The sequence below is a fragment of the Cricetulus griseus genome (assembly GCF_003668045.3).
Source record: "Cricetulus griseus strain 17A/GY chromosome 1 unlocalized genomic scaffold, alternate assembly CriGri-PICRH-1.0 chr1_1, whole genome shotgun sequence".
Classification (NCBI taxonomy): Eukaryota; Metazoa; Chordata; class Mammalia; order Rodentia; family Cricetidae; genus Cricetulus; species Cricetulus griseus.
This window is the reverse complement of record NW_023276807.1, coordinates 33,903,843-33,919,750: the sequence shown is the minus strand read 5'-3', so window position 1 is coordinate 33,919,750 and position 15,908 is coordinate 33,903,843. Positions and strand designations below refer to the sequence as shown.

The following is a 15,908-nucleotide window of genomic DNA, read 5'->3' as shown; positions in this document are numbered from 1 at the left end:
AAAAAACAAAAAGGAGTGCTAAAACAAAACTAAAAATAAAATGATAACACAGGAATGAAGGTCTAGGCTAGAATCCATGAGCAAGGATTCTGGGTTTTATCACTAGCATGACACATCACACACACACACACACACACACACACACACACACACACACACACACACACACTCTTCAGATAAGCATTAGAAATGTACTTACTTTTTAAGGTAGCCAAGGACATTAGAATCAAGATCAGGAAAACATCAATCCACATCTCTTTATGAATGTGACTTCTGACTTCTGTCCTAAGTGTCAATGCTAGTTTGGATCCCCACAATTCTATGAAAACATTGAAGGCTTCAGGGTATCTCTAGCATGTAACAGGAACTTAATATTCATAGCAATGAGCATCTTATAATGCTATGTATTCCATAATCTTCTAAAACCAAATAAATTACTGCTCACCGAAGAAGTTATGAGAGACCAAAACCAAACTAACAATACTTTATTGTTACTAAATGTGTTAAATATACACTTTAAAGGAAATGTGCTATCCACCTGGTTTAGTATAGTGTGTTCATTATGACAAAAGAAATGGGAAAGTGACATATTTAAGCAAAGAATACTTCTCAAATATGACAGTATCTTAATGCATATATGTACCACAGGTATTCTATAAGCTTTCTACTAAACAAAGGGGGCTGAACATTGTGAGCCTGATGAGTTCATATGCCAGACATTCTTTAAAAAGCAAAAGTATTAGCATCCAGGAATAATTTCCATTCCTGGTCCACTTTCTGCCCACTGGAAAAAGTTACACTGCTTTTCTTTCTCCAAAGGACATACAAAAAAATTCTTCCCATTATTAGGTCCAATCTTCAGCACAGTTCTCATAATGGAGCGCTTGCCATGCTTGCACAATGGGAAGGATAAGTCTGCCCACTAAGGGAGGAAGAAGACAGGATATAAGGAATACATGAAGTTATGAAGTGAACAGACCAGACTAGCCTCATTTGATATGATACTCATTTCACTGCTGTGACTGCTAATGTGACTTTGTGGAACAGATATAAAGTATTAGTTGCTGCATTTTAAAGGTCATATTTTAAAAGAATCATTTTATGTATAAACTTGCTTTAATCACACACTAAATTGTCCTAATTCCAAACTTCACATTATCTAAAGGCACATAAAAGGTTCCTCCCTTTATTCAGAGTAACTGAAAACTATTAGAATCTTGATACTAAGCTATCACCAGTGACCTGGCTATATGTTCATTCTAGTTAAAATATTATCAAATATTTGCTATACCTGTAACACTACATTCCATTAGTCTCCTAGAAAAAGGAAGACCCCAGCAGATACTTAAACATACTAAATTAAGCAAAAGCCACTCTACCCTTAGTATTTGGTCTCAAGAGAGGAATGAAGGAGGCTGAGATAGTATTAGCAGTATAAAATTACTAATACCATTTTCCCATTACATTTAAAATGGTTCTAAAGGAAATCTATGAGTCTAATATGATACAAGCATATCTTAGGTGTAGGACCCCAAATCATCAAATTTAACTTGGGAATGTCCTTAAGAAAGTTTGCAAACCAGAGAGAGACATTTTTTTCTCATTGGCTTGCCCAGTTCTTGGAATACAGACATGAATCACCACATCTGGCCCCAGAACTTTGCTAACTATCACTATGAACCAGGAGCAGCATTGATATACTTGTGAATACAAATACGAAACTCTTTATTCATGCAATAGTTATTCTATCACTAGCACTATTTGCTAAGCCTCATTATATTATAAGTTATTTAACACCCATGCTGTGCAATGAATACTGATATGATTTCATTTAAAATGGAAAGGTAAAGCCAGGTATGGTGGTGTATAACTGTAATCCTAGAACTTCGGAGGTTCCTGTCTCAAATAGATGGATAGATAGATAGATAGATAGATAGATAGATAGATAGATGTACAAGTAAAGCTGCAAGCACTGATTTTTGTCACATTACAATAACCAAAATTCACTTGAAGCACAGTGAGCAGGAAAAATTTTATACATACTTCAAAAAATCCACATTGTGCTTCTCTGGGCAGAGGACAGGCATAAAACTGCCTCCCCTTGTTTTCTCCATCTTTCCTCACAACTCGGAGCACACAAAGGCGGTTGTGCTTCTTGCACCGAGGACTGCCCGCATTTACAGAGCGAGGACCATCCGTTGTACTGGTTTGGCGTTCACTGTAAAGACAGGCAGGTCACACAATAATGGTTGCCTCAAAGCACTAAAAGGGTCTCTCGTACCACCTTGCCCCATCCATTTAGCTTTACAACGACAGGAAGCAACTAAAGGTTATTATACCCTTCATTTTCTTGGTTCTTTGGGCAATTCTAATTGATTTCTAAACTCACTATGTGTCAAAGGCACAAACCTTAAATTTCTGGGGAAGAAAAGGTGAATTTATATGTGGTATGTTGGACGTTCTTAAGTTTTCACTTCTGATGTTCGGTTTTCCTCTTACCATATATTATACTACATCCACTCACTTCTCCATTCTCTAAGATATTCTCAAGTCTACGTGGACCCCACCTCACAAAACAAGCAGGGTTACAATCATCTCTAATTATTCTCTCATCTTCAGAAACTCTCAGTGCACTGAGGAGGCCATCTTGTAACCATCTATTGTCTACCTTAAAACAATTTCTTCTTATGCCTTTCTTTGATCAATGTTACTATTTTAGTCACCATAACATTTTAGTAAGAAACAGGCAGGGTGGAGGAGCAGAAATGAGAATTTTGAAAGCTTAGCAGAGGGGACTTTCATCTCTCTATTGTTAAAACCCAGAATGTTTGGAGGTCATCCCTGCACACAGTGAACAAAGACCAGGGGGTGAGCTTGTCCTTCAGCTGTATATGCAATTTCGTCTTGAAAAAAAAAAAAAAACAGTTTTAGTATAGCTTTTAATTTTCTATATCTTGTATATTGTAACACATATATAGTGACCAGTTCTGAATAAGTGTTCATGGCAATGAAAGAAGACAATGGGAATTTACCTAAGTTATAGATGATGTACTTAGCATGTGCAAAGTGGGTTTGATCCCTGGCACCAAGAAAAACAAGACCAGAACTTCTTCACAATATCTCTATTTCCTAAAATTCTTTTTATAGTAAAATAGCCTGCTTTTCACATTGTGGGAAATTTCTAAGGACAACAATAATAATTGTCTTAAATACCTACAAATCAGGAGTGTCTTCCTTTTCTTGTGGATTCCGAGACTAAATTTTGCAATATTTGTTTCTATAATGATGCTTCAAGCAGTATATCTAACTAAAATGTTCAGAACATATGATCATTCACTTTATAAAAGATGTGATTAGACAAATTACTTTAAAAACGCCTGTTGGCACAGATCTCAAGCAATCTAAGTGCAGTTTTGAAACTGTTCATATAGCAGCTATGTGTGACATGAAAGTAGCTAGAGTCATCACTATGGATAGCATTATCATTAAATATTATTATCATATTTAATATTAATTTAATTATTAAGTATTTTGTCAGTATTAAATATCAGTTACTAGTATCATTGTTAAATATTTCACCAGTAACTATTTTATTGTTTCTTTCTTCATAGTGGCTGGTAGGTGATAGTAATATCTTAAAATGATGGCTCACACCAAATCGAGAATAAGAAAGCTGGAATCAAAGATAGGGCATTGGTTTTTCACTCTCTCCCTTGCACCAACTGTCCCTAGAGGCAATTTCAAACTGTAACTTCCAGAGAAGCTCCGTATCTGTATGGCTGCAGAGAAGTCGATAGATATCAAAACAGAAGTGGTATCATAAATAGTATTAAATTTAGGGAGACAAAAAAATGAAGTTAAGGGTATTAGTGACATAAATGGAAAGGTGCTTATTAAAATATGCATACATTAATAAACAGTTTTTATGTACTTTGGTGGCCCTGGTGCTTCAGACATGTAATTCCAGCTTCTCAAGAGAATGAGACAAGACGTTTGTGTTTGTTCAAAGCCAGTCAGGTCAGTTTATCAAGAGCCCATCTTAAGGAAATAAAAGACTAAGCATGGAGCTTGGTGTTGCAAACACCTACTGTGAGAGGGACCTTAGATACAGAACCAAAACAGAAGAACAATAAAACATTTTTATACATGACTTTTAAAGTGCTGTCTTTGGTAGCATTTATTTCAACATTGTCTAACTCACTTGCCTTACATTTACCCCAAAATTTCACAGACCTAAGGAGATTTTGTTTTTTTCCTATGGAAGATTTTCTGAGGTTCAGAAGTAGGGGATATGACTCAAGAGGCTCCCACCCTTGCCTCTTCTTCATTTTGTCTTCCATTCTGTGTCTTCTTTGGCATAAAGCTGGCTGTTTGTCATTCTATCCTTGGTACCCAGAATGTGTTCCACTAACTAGCAACATTAGGATCACCCAGGGGCTCCTCAGACACACCGAACTACTCTCCCCTCCTCCCAATCCCTTTGGATTCAGCATCTGTTTGCGAACAAGACTCCCAGGTGATTCATCTGCACATTAAGTTGTAAAGTGCAGAGTTAATGTAACCAAGCCGCTTGCACCACCTGCGATCACATCCACTCTAAATATGCACAAGCCAACCTCTGGTTTATGACAGAAAACATTATCTGGGCTAATTAAGTGTTCTGCTTAATCGAGGATATCTTGGTTCCTCTTTGTTTCAATCATTATTTAAAAACTTCCTAAAATGGAGCTGAGCATTTTCCTAGGTAAATTTAGCATAAAGAACAGTTGAACTTATTGCGGTTATGAGGCTCATCATTTGAATATTGATTAATAAATGACATGGCAATATAGTAGACCAGGATTTGGCAATCCCTTTCCAGACATGTATTTTAAGCTTGGGTCTCTGTGGCAACTGCTCAATTCTATTGTTTCTTTAATATAGAAATAACTAAGCAAATGGAAATGAATCATCACACACACAGGTGTTTGTTGAATCTGGCCTTGCTGGCTGTAGTTTGCTGGAGTAGGCATCATTAGGATCACAGACAAAACTTGAGGCTTAACAAGTTTTCAAAAAATAGTAAGATAAAGTTGCTGCCTGGCAAGTGCAAAACACATGGCTTCCATTCTTAGTGCCCTAAGAATAAAGAGAATAACAATAAAGAAATCAGAGATAGCTAAACACTATCCTTGTGATGGAAAACCTATATTATCAACCATTAATTTAAAAGTTACTGATTTTATAGATGGAACGATTTACTATAATAAAAATACTGCTTTGAAGTAATTTTTGAATCAATCTGTCCAACTGAATGTAGATTTGACAATCCAATATTACTTCAAAGATTAAAGTAAACAGAACTTAAATGTGTGAGGCAGCTGAAAACTCCAAGAGGTAAAGCAGAAACAAGTGCAAAGTATTAGAGACAGACCTTCCAAACAGGGAGCAGACACGGGAAATGGGGATGACTTCAAAGGTGTCCTTTTGCACTCCTATGTGACCCTTTGCATGATATTCCCGCTAGAACACACACTTTCTTTGAAAACATATCACCATGTTTTTTTCTGTGTTTACAGTAACTGGATCAAAGATTTAAAACTGGTTTTAGAAGCTACTGTCAACTGCTTAAAAATCATCTGATTCAACTGGTTCAATTATCTGATTTATCATCTAGTAACTGGAGAACATTCAAGTATATTTAGAGATCAATCCAAAAATAAGCCTTCTCAACATACATGCATCTGCGTGGCAAAGAGATGGCTAATTAAGGGAACAAAAGTCAAATTAATTACCCCATGATTATTAAAGAAAATAAACTGGCTATAAATTCTGAGTGGACCACCTGTTTTAACAGTGTTTTGTGGTGAGCTTCTGCTAAGCATCTTGTCCACGAGATGAACACTCTAGCTGCCAGACAAGGAGAAAAATGAAATAAACGACAGTAATTTGCAATTTTTTCCTTGTAAAGTAGCTAGGCACAGAAGGGCTGCTGGGTGAATTCATTTTATCACTTGACATTTATTCTGCTAGTTGATCTTGATTGATTGTGGAGTTCCATCCTAATGTTCTACTCAACACACAAGCACACATGCGCACACACACGCACTCGTGTAACATTTCTGAGCAATGCTGTGCATTGTGATTGATCATATGACTCTACTGTTAATAGCTTATGAAGAAATCATTTAAATTTAAAGTTACATTAATTTTTTAATCCTTAATTCATTAGTAAAATTGTCTGGTGGTTTTTCTTTTGTTGTTGTTGTTCTGATTTTTTTTTTTACATGAAGGAAAAATATGCCAGGACATTGCATCTGGGTATAACAAATGACACACTATTTTAAAGCAATCACTTTTCACTTCTTTTCAGTTACACCACTATTTAAAACCTAATTTTTTTTTCTACAGGGCAGCCTCCCAAATCAGACTCTAGCACCTTCCTGATTTATATTGTGAGGCACCAATTAGGGATAGAGGGAGAAGATGTATTATCTAGCCAGTTAAAAGTTCAGGCATTCATAACTTAATTCCAATATATCACAAGTAGCAGTTATATCAGTTATATCAGATGATTATGAACAAAACTTTTTGAAAAATAAATCAGCTTAGTGTCAATCATCAGGATTAACTCATGACAGAAGATTTTGAGGTAGGAGAAGTTAGAGATAAATGCATACAGTGGGCAAAACCTGTCTGAGAATTATTATGAAATAAGCTTTAAGGATTCCCAGAGTTTGGATTAGGCATTTCCATCATCCCATTGCCCAGGGGTAGAACCCTCCCATCAATAAAGCATGGATAAAGGAACATCTACAAATCTGAATTCCCCTGAGATCACTTCAGGCTCCATAGTAACCATCTCCCATTGGTAAGAAAAGATATGCTTGGGAAGAAAAGACATTATTTGCTTCATTTGCTTTTCATTTAAAATGCTACGAAGGGTCAGCGAGATGGCACAGTGAGGGAGGGTGCTCAATGACAGTCTAAAGACCTGATTGTGGCTCCTGGAGCCCACAGGGTGGAGGAGAGAACAGACTCTGCAAATTGCCCTCTCACCTCCCCATACCACCCTGCCCCAAATATACTAGGGCAACTTCTAAAATGAAAATGATATGTATGAGTATAGCAACTGATTCGTGATGAAACAATCTGGGGGAAAATTGTGGAAAGATGTCTCATCAGGCGGGACAAGAAGCCTTGGTAAGGAGAGAGAGGAAATGAGGTCAGTAAGGAAGGTCTCCAGCCCAGCTCACAGCTGGGGATCTTCTCCTGAATATGTAGCTGGTAGTTTCATAAAACACATCTGCTATGCGTAGTACTTAACAGGAATTGTAACTTTCATTTCTGATACAAAAACAGCATGGGCACTCTTTGGGAATTTTTGGTTAAAATAGAAAAAAAAAAAAACCCACATGGCTAAAGATAGAGCAACTTTTGTTAACAGAAATGCAACCAAGGATATCCCAGGTTTCTCTTTTTTAAAATAGAGGACACACACTAAACTTTTGTGCATGATGGTTTCCCTCAGAACTTTGCTTTATTGGGAAGAAATGCTTGGTTGGGCCCCAACAGATGACAATGTTACCCACAATGCTTTGACTTTTCCATGGTGAAGCAGCAAGAGAAGCCAGAGCTCAAGTTTTGGTCTTTACTCAGGCTAGTGGCATGCAGGCTAATAATTTCTCTCAATGATTGACAAGTTCTAACTCCCAATCAGGCACATGACATGAGGGAAGATCTGGGACCTTACAGTGTCATGGATTGTGAGACTGATGTTAAGGGTGGGTGCAGGTAATACATTTTCAACTTATGACAGGTTTACTGGGACACAACTACCTTGGAAACCAAGGAATACCTATCTACATATAAAATATCAGCAGACAACTGCTATATATTTTAAATAGTTTTCTAAATATTTTCTGATATTTTCCAAATATGTCCTATTGAACATATAGTTCTATTCAGGAAAAGATGAAAACAATACTTGTTGTGAGTTGTGGAAAAATCTGTTCCATTTCTTTCCTTTTCTAACATCAATTAGTTACAGAAAGAAAAGTGAGCAAATTACTATAACAATTTTTCAGGGCTTATTTTACTAAAAGCAATTTAACTTTCTTAGCAATGGGTGTATTTAGTGCCTTCTTAGAACTTGATGCAATCCAAATGCTTTATTTATCTGAAAAATACTTAAAATAATAACAATAAGAACTTAGTGCCAATATTGTAAAGACCTAAGTTAGAAACATCATACCTGTTAGAGAGTCCAGAGTTGTAATATTTAGGGTCTGCTTCTGAAGAGTGAGCTGTTTTCAATTTTTTATGTGCTGAACTAAATAATTTAGACTGGGCACAAACTGTAGGCGATATGTTTACCCTGTTGGATGGCTGAGTAATGTAGTTTGCTCCTTCTTTGGAGGGGTGCTGTAGATCACTAAAACACACATCTGTAGGAAGAAAGTTTTGAAATCCCCCACCGATTATCTGGTTTGGGCTTTTCTTTCTGGCCGAAGTACTGGATTTATTACTGAAATCAGTCAAGACAAGGGTTGTACTTCCAAATACAGCTTTCCTGTTGATCTTAACTTCTGTATGTGTGTTCCCAAAGTTATTACAAGGGTACTTCACTAAGTTGCTAGCGGCAATGTTATTCTCTTCATTCTTGAGCACTGAATCTGGAAAAAGAGAGAAGTAATTTTACAGTATCCCTATAAATATAATACACTGACTATTTGAATTGAGTTAAGATTTTAGTTTATTATACTAAGCAAATATGCACAACCATGTTATCAAACTCACTTGGACAAGTTACAGTGAGTTATCTTCTGTTTAGGAAATAAAATATCAACAACCTATAGGAACCAAAAGATGGTATTACCAAAGATTTATATTTACTTTTTTATGTTTAAATATCCAAAGATTATTCAGCTATCAGTGCTGTTAATATTAGCTGAAGCAATTAGCACTGGTGGTTAAGAATGATATCCCATAAGGTCTCAGCTCTGCAGCTAGAGACTAACATAAGGGCAGGAATATTCATATGATTGATAGGCCGAATGAAAAGTTTCCTTAAGATTAGCAAAGAAGAATTATGGATACTTGATTTTGATGAGAATGTTTCAAGAAATATCCTGGAATTTTGGAATCAACATCATGATACGATCTATATTATTATATATATATTACTATATGGACATATGTCTTCATAGTAACAAGAAATAATTGATGAGACATATAAAGGCATTTCAGAATGCTGAAATAAATGCAGAAAACTAAGACTGGTTTTCCAAGCTTCTCTCTTGGGTGATTGATACTGAAGGAGGGACAGTCCCTCCTGCTACTTAGCAAAGCTGTTGGAGGGGTGATGCCTGCCTCACAGGCCCAGGGAACAAAACACAATACAGCCACTAACACAATGCAGGGGTCCTTAAGTCAAGAAGGAACTTTCTCATGTCTAATTGGGGAAAGAAATAACACATGACGAACACAATGGGAGCTGCATCAGTGAGATGGCTCTTAATCACAGGTTTCCTCTGAGGTTTTACATTCTCTGAACGCATGCGATTGGGAGCTCTAAAGAGTTATTTTCAAGGATTTCAATGAAATCAGTACAATTGTCTGGGTAAAGATTTTAATAACAAGGGCTAGGAAGGAGAAAGAAGAGAAAAAATTCAGCATTTTTCAATTCCACCTGCAAAGATATTCTTACAGAATTCCTCCCTTTCAATTTATGAAACACTGGGACTGAATAACAAACTGGAAAGTTGCTGAAATCTGCATAAAACAAAGCTTTATTGAATAATTCATTAGAAACAGTAGAGAACAGATGTGATCATCTCAGTGTTTGAGATACAAAGGCGAGCACTGTTCTAGGAAAAGCATGTTTCCCCTCCCTGTCTTTTTTTTTTTTTTTTTTTTAATATTTTCAACAGACTATGAGCCTAGTTTACATAAAAAGGCTGGCAATTCCCCTAAACATCTGAGAAAGAAAGCCTTTTAGTTGGCTATGGAATATCAAGGTGGAGAAAAATATATACCTGCCTATACAATAAATCCTCTTACAAATTTTATGAATTCAAAATAAAAAGTCAGTCTTACCAACAGGCCTTACAGTTAAGCAAGCATCACAGGCCTCAGCGGAGGGTTTGTTTATGAGGGTACAGACCACACAGGACCACTGCTCTTCAAATTTCCGAGCCACTGAGTCCATAAGGCAATCTTCTCTCCCAGAGGTCCAGCTGATTACAGCTTTTCTCGTTGGCAGTTTGCTGTAAATAAATTTTTAAATCATTTATTTTCTTAGTGTTTCATTCTTATACATTCTGGATCATTTAGATACTATTGTAGAAACATTAGTACCCCAACTCCACATTATTATTATTTAGAAGTCATTACTGGCCAATATGAAAACTATATCCTAAGTCCTACTGAATGCTACTAAATTCATAAATAAACTTTTTATAGAGAATAAAAGTATTATGTATGTTAGAAAAAAAACAAAAGCAGTAAATATTTTGGAAAGATTTTAAATAGCAGTTTCCAGAGCAAAGTTGAAATGTTATTTATTCAATTAAATCAGAAAAAGGTTATCCTAAAAACAGAACATTGAAAAAATAAAACAGGACATGCACTTGAAAGAGTAAGGAGCAGCACACAGGAGGGCTGGGGGGTTACAAGAGGAGAGGAAGAAATGATGTGATTATACTATAACCCCAAAAATGAAACTGAAAAAATGCAGTTTTTTATACATCTAAACCAAAATACAAAGAGGATATAACATGAGAAAAGCTTTACATGATTTCATGTTTCCACAAAAGAAAATTCTAGAAATTCTGGATTTTTCAATAGTATTTGTTCAGCAGTGCTGAAAAAAAAAATACTTATTTGTTAGTTCTCATTAACCCTTTTTATGTTCACTAAGTAATCACTCTTAGCTAGGTAGTTATTAGGTTAAGAAACAAACAGCAAAGATAATAAAACTGGTTTTTAGTGAAGAATGTGAATCATGATTCTCTACCTGGAATCCACTGGCCATTACTGAGTGAAAGAAAGTACCCTTCTAAAGCTTTAATACAGTTCCTATCCCAGATCCCATGCAGTTAAGCAGTGCCACTGATTCCAAGTGTTAACACCAAGAAAAGCTCTTGCAGAAAAGCCTACATACCTTAATTTTTTTTTTAATTTCAGAGCATAGATTCTCTGTCAAAGGAAGCCTTGACTTTTAGAACTTCTTGCTCCAAATACACAAACACACCAGCCCTTCATCCAGGCTTGTTTCGTAAAATAATGAATAGTACAATGAAATGTGAAAGAGACACCTCATTATGATTCCTTTATCTTTACCTTGACTTCTAACACTCAGTATCTCAAATGTGTAGGGAACTCAAAGGCCATAGAATTTGCTCCCCTGACTTAACTCCTGGCCTAGACTTACTCCAAAAGGCAGCAGGCTGCATTTATTCATAGTTGAACCCAATTTAAATGACCTTCAGATTCTGAGTGTGTCCATGGCTTTATATTATTGTCAATTTCTCCTATTGTAATAAGAGGATGCTTATCATTTCATCTGGAAGCTTTTGGATCTCTTTTTGCTGTTGTTGCTCCATTTCTTAATCACCCAGTAATAAATTCTCCCCAGTCTCTGCATGGATACGTAACAAGAATTCACACTTAACGTGCAGTGGTAGACTGAAGGAGGGCCCCCCAAAGACACCAGATTGTAATATCAGAGAGCTGACAATGTTGATTTTTAAACAGCCTTTTCGGCTGAAATTAAGGATACTGACCTAGGAAGAGGGGAAAGGCAGACTTTATATACACAGAAAAGGAGAAGGTCCTGCCGAAGCAGAGGCAGAGACTACAGTGACATAAGAACTGCCTGTCAAAGAATGCTGGCAGCCACTAGATGCTCAAAGAAGCAAGGGGTGAATCATCCCCTGGGACCATCAGAAGGAGCACACACTTGTCAGCACTTTATTGTGGTCTGATGAAATTACTCAATCTTTTGGCATCCCAACTTGAGTGAGCAAATTTCTCTTGCTTTATGCTGAAAGTGTGCTAAGTTGTCATAAAACCCACACAACACTAGTGCAAACAAAAATCCACACGATGCACTCATCTGTAACCCCCCTACTTTGTTTCAGTAGAGGGCATCAGCACTTTCTCAACAGAACAGGACAAAACTCTAGCCTCCATCCTCACATGTCCTTATATCTTACACCCAGTCCATCAGCAAACCCTAAACTTAATCTTCTGCAGCCTGGTATGTGCTTCTAACAGTGTAAGGGGGACAAGAAGGGGGATGGAAGCATTAAGATCAGCTGTCTGTTGGAGGCGCACTGTGACAGCACTGGTTATCTGGTTGCCTGCATAGCTTCCAGTCCTGAGTCTCCAGTTCCTATAGCTTTTCAGGTAAGACTACTAACTACCCCAATAGCCATTTGACTATATTACCCCTTTAACCTGTATCTTGGACATGGCAACTGCAATCAATCTCTCTACCCCAAAGAAGCTTATGGAATCACTACTAAGTCACCATAGGGTTTCTTCGTGTCTTCCAAGTGCCCTCAAGTTGTTCCACCCTCCTGGCAGGTGAGGACCACGGTAAGAACTGGCTTATTAATTGCACTAAGTTCTCAGCAACCTGAAACCAATTACAAACACTTCCTACTCCAGATGGTTAGAGCTATGGACATGTCCTTATACAGCAGTGAAACAGCCGGACACTCACCTGTGAGGGTCTCTCTGTTTTCCCCACATTCCAGTTCCCTTCTTGGAAATACTAGGCCTCTTGTTTGTGATGAAGGCCTACTTCCATCCATACTAACCTTATGAAGATGAGCCTGTCCTTCCCAGATAGATCTGCTTCCTATCACTTGCCACTAAAGTAAATATAATCCTTCACAGGACCTTCACCCGTTATGTGTCTGTTATGTACCTGTTTCCTGCCTCACTAAAGAGAACTTTGAGGGGTCATGTGACATTCTGCCTTGCATTCCCAGAGCCTGCATATACTCAGAAAGTAAATAGTACATCACAGAAATTATAAAACAAAACTCTGAGACTATAAAAGTGTCAGTTTCACCAGATTACAGCAATATCCACATATGTAGGTTATGCTGACTATATTAAGGGCCAATAAGAAATCAGGTAGGCATTTATAATGGGATGTGACCAACAAAAATCAAAAAATTTAGGAAGCATTCATGAGAGTTAATAGAGCTGGGAGATTTGTGTGTGCAGAACCATTGGGATCACTGTTCTTGGTCTTCACAGGCTTCTTTAAGCTATCCTGAAATGGAGAACTCTCCTCTCTCTCTCTCTCTCTCTCTCTCTCTCTCTCTCTCTCTCTCTCTTTTCCCTATCCTTCCCTTCCTCTCCACATGTTCCTCCCTCCCTTCCCCCTCTCTCTCTACCTCCCTCTCATCTGCCTCCCTTCCCCCCTCTCTGCAGGGTTCTCTAGAACCTAGGGATTGAAAATGTGACTTAAGCTTTGCTAGGTGATTGTGATACCACCAAGTTCTAACCCCAAATCTTGAAATAAGTTTAATTTAAAACAAACAATTTAGTTAATATAAAAAATGCTCAAATATTTAGTGGAGATAACAGATTGTATTTATTCACAGAAATCTTAATAATGGAGCAAGTAGTATTGGTTTTCAAACTTTAAAATAGCCAAAACCTGGAAGACAACCTACATGCCCCTCAAACTAAGAATGGATAAAAGAAATGTGGTATATTTACACAATGGAATACTTCTCAGCTGTAAAGAACGATGACATCAGGAAATTTGCAGGCAAATGGATGGGAACAAGAAAAAATCATCCTGAATGAGGTAACCAAACCACAAAAGACAAACATGGTATGTACTCACTTAAAAATGGATATTGACTGTAAACTAAAGGATAACCAGGCTACAATTCACACACCCAGAGAGCCTAAGTAACAAGAAGAGTTCTAAGGGGAACACATGGATCTCTCTAGGAAGGGAAAATAGATGGGAACAGGAGAGATCATTTGAGGGTGATGGAGGGGGAGAATACTGGAAAGTGGGGTATTTGGGGAGGAGCTAGAATTCTAGTGCAATGGAAACTTCCAGGAACCTATGGGAGTGACCCTAGCAAAGGCTGCTAGCAATAGGGGATTTGGAACCTGAACTGGCTGTCTCCTGTAACCAGGCAAGACTTCCAGTGGGCGGATCGTTACACCAACCTAGTCATGAAACCTTTGACCTATAAGTTGTCCTGCCTTCAAGATGTGCTGCTGTAAATTGTGAAGCTGGCCAACCAATGACAGGTCCAACATGAAACCCATGCCACAAGAGTGAGCCCGGGCACTGGCTGAAGCACCAGGACCCCAGAGGTTGGATGGCACACAGACCAAGGATAGAACCAAACACGACTGGAGAAAAAAAAATGTCAGTGTAATGATGCCTAATGATACTTTGCTATACTCCAATTGTCATCCGAGAGTCTCCATCCAGCAACTGGTGGAAACAGATGTTGAGACACAGCCAAACATTAGGCAGAACTGGGGAATCTTGTGGAAGAGAAGGAAGGAAGGATTGTAGGGAGCCAGAGGGGTCAAGAACACCACAAGAAAACCTACAGTCTCAACTAACCTGGACTCACAGGGGCTCACAGAGCCTGAACTAACAACCAGGGAGCATGCATGGGACTGACCTAGGCACTTTGCATATATGTTACAATTGGTTAACTTGGTGTTACTTATTTCTAATAGAGGGAACAGGAGCTATCTCTGACTCTTCTGCTGGTCTTGGGGACCCTATTTGTCATCCTGAGTTGCCTTGTCCAGCCTTCATATGTGAGGAGATGCCCAGTCTTACTGCAACTTGATATGCTGTGTCTGGTTGATATCCATGAGAGGCCTGCCCTTTCCTAAATAGAAACGGAGGAGAAGTGGATGGGGGAGAGGGAGAGACTGGGAGGAGAGGAGGGAAGGGAAAGTAAAGTCTGGATGTAAAAAAAAAAATAAAAAATCATTATAAAATAAATATTAATAAAAAAAAAAACAGGATTAAGGTGAGAGGGAGGAGAGGGATTACACAGCCCGGGACACGTAAAACTAAATCTCTTTCCGGAACTCTAGGAGTCTTTAAACCTCATCTCCAAACACTTTGGATTGGCCAATATCCTGTTTGTATGATAAAATATCATTTACTGACTACTTGAGAGAAAAAAGGAAAACTTTCAACCTCAAAAGCTGGAAGCAGCTACATAATCCAGACAAACATAGAACACTGATCATTTATGCAACAGACAAATATACTTCTATGAGCTTCTATGAGCTGGGTACTGTGTTAGGTGCATGGAGTCAAAAAAAAACTGTATATCTGTGTCATGAAAAATAAAACCAGAAAGCCGTACAACAAATACAATCAGCCGTCTGATGATATCTCCTATCTGTGACAACAAAACAGGCTGACAGGAGGGGGGTATAAAATCCTTGGGAGGCAGAGTAGTTATACAGAAATAGAACACAGATGGAAAAAAGACAAGTGGATGTGCATATATTTATGAAAACATAAGTCGTCCCTCTATGCTTTCCACAGAATAGCAGCTCACCCTCCTCCTCGGGTTTTGCACAGCTCAGTAATGTGCCTACTTTCGTCCAATTCCCAATCACATCGTTTTGTTTGCTCCCAATCAGCAGCACCAGGTCACCAAAGCTCAGGTCTCAGTTCATTTCTGCATCCACTCGAAATGAGCTACGCATTTAATGCTTCACCTAAAAATACTATGCTGGTAACCTTTGGCCATTACCCATCTATTCATGTGGCCCATGAAATGTCCTTCTTACACAGTCTACTGCCACTTTCACTCAAAAGTCTTCCTCATTCTATCCAAACTTTCCCAATGACAAAATTTCTAATACTTGGTTTTGAGTGTTTTGCACCATTCTTCCAATTA

The 15,908-nt window shown here is 37.9% G+C and overlaps 1 protein-coding gene across 12 annotated transcripts in view; it reads right to left on the bottom strand.

Annotated features, from left to right (window-relative positions):
• Positions 1-453: 453 nt before the first annotated feature.
• Positions 454-15,908, bottom strand: part of Neil3 (nei like DNA glycosylase 3) — a 124,748-nt gene continuing 109,293 nt past the window's right edge. For all 12 annotated transcript variants that reach the window (XM_027391049.2, XM_027391050.2, XM_027391046.2 and 9 more), the window contains 4 exons: positions 10,078-10,247; positions 8,234-8,654; positions 2,044-2,218; positions 454-922 (listed from right to left, as the gene is read on the bottom strand). In XM_027391049.2, the coding sequence (XP_027246850.1) occupies positions 740-922; positions 2,044-2,218; positions 8,234-8,654; positions 10,078-10,247 (949 nt within the window). In that variant the 3' untranslated portion in view covers positions 454-739. The remainder of the gene's footprint in view (positions 923-2,043; positions 2,219-8,233; positions 8,655-10,077; positions 10,248-15,908) is intronic.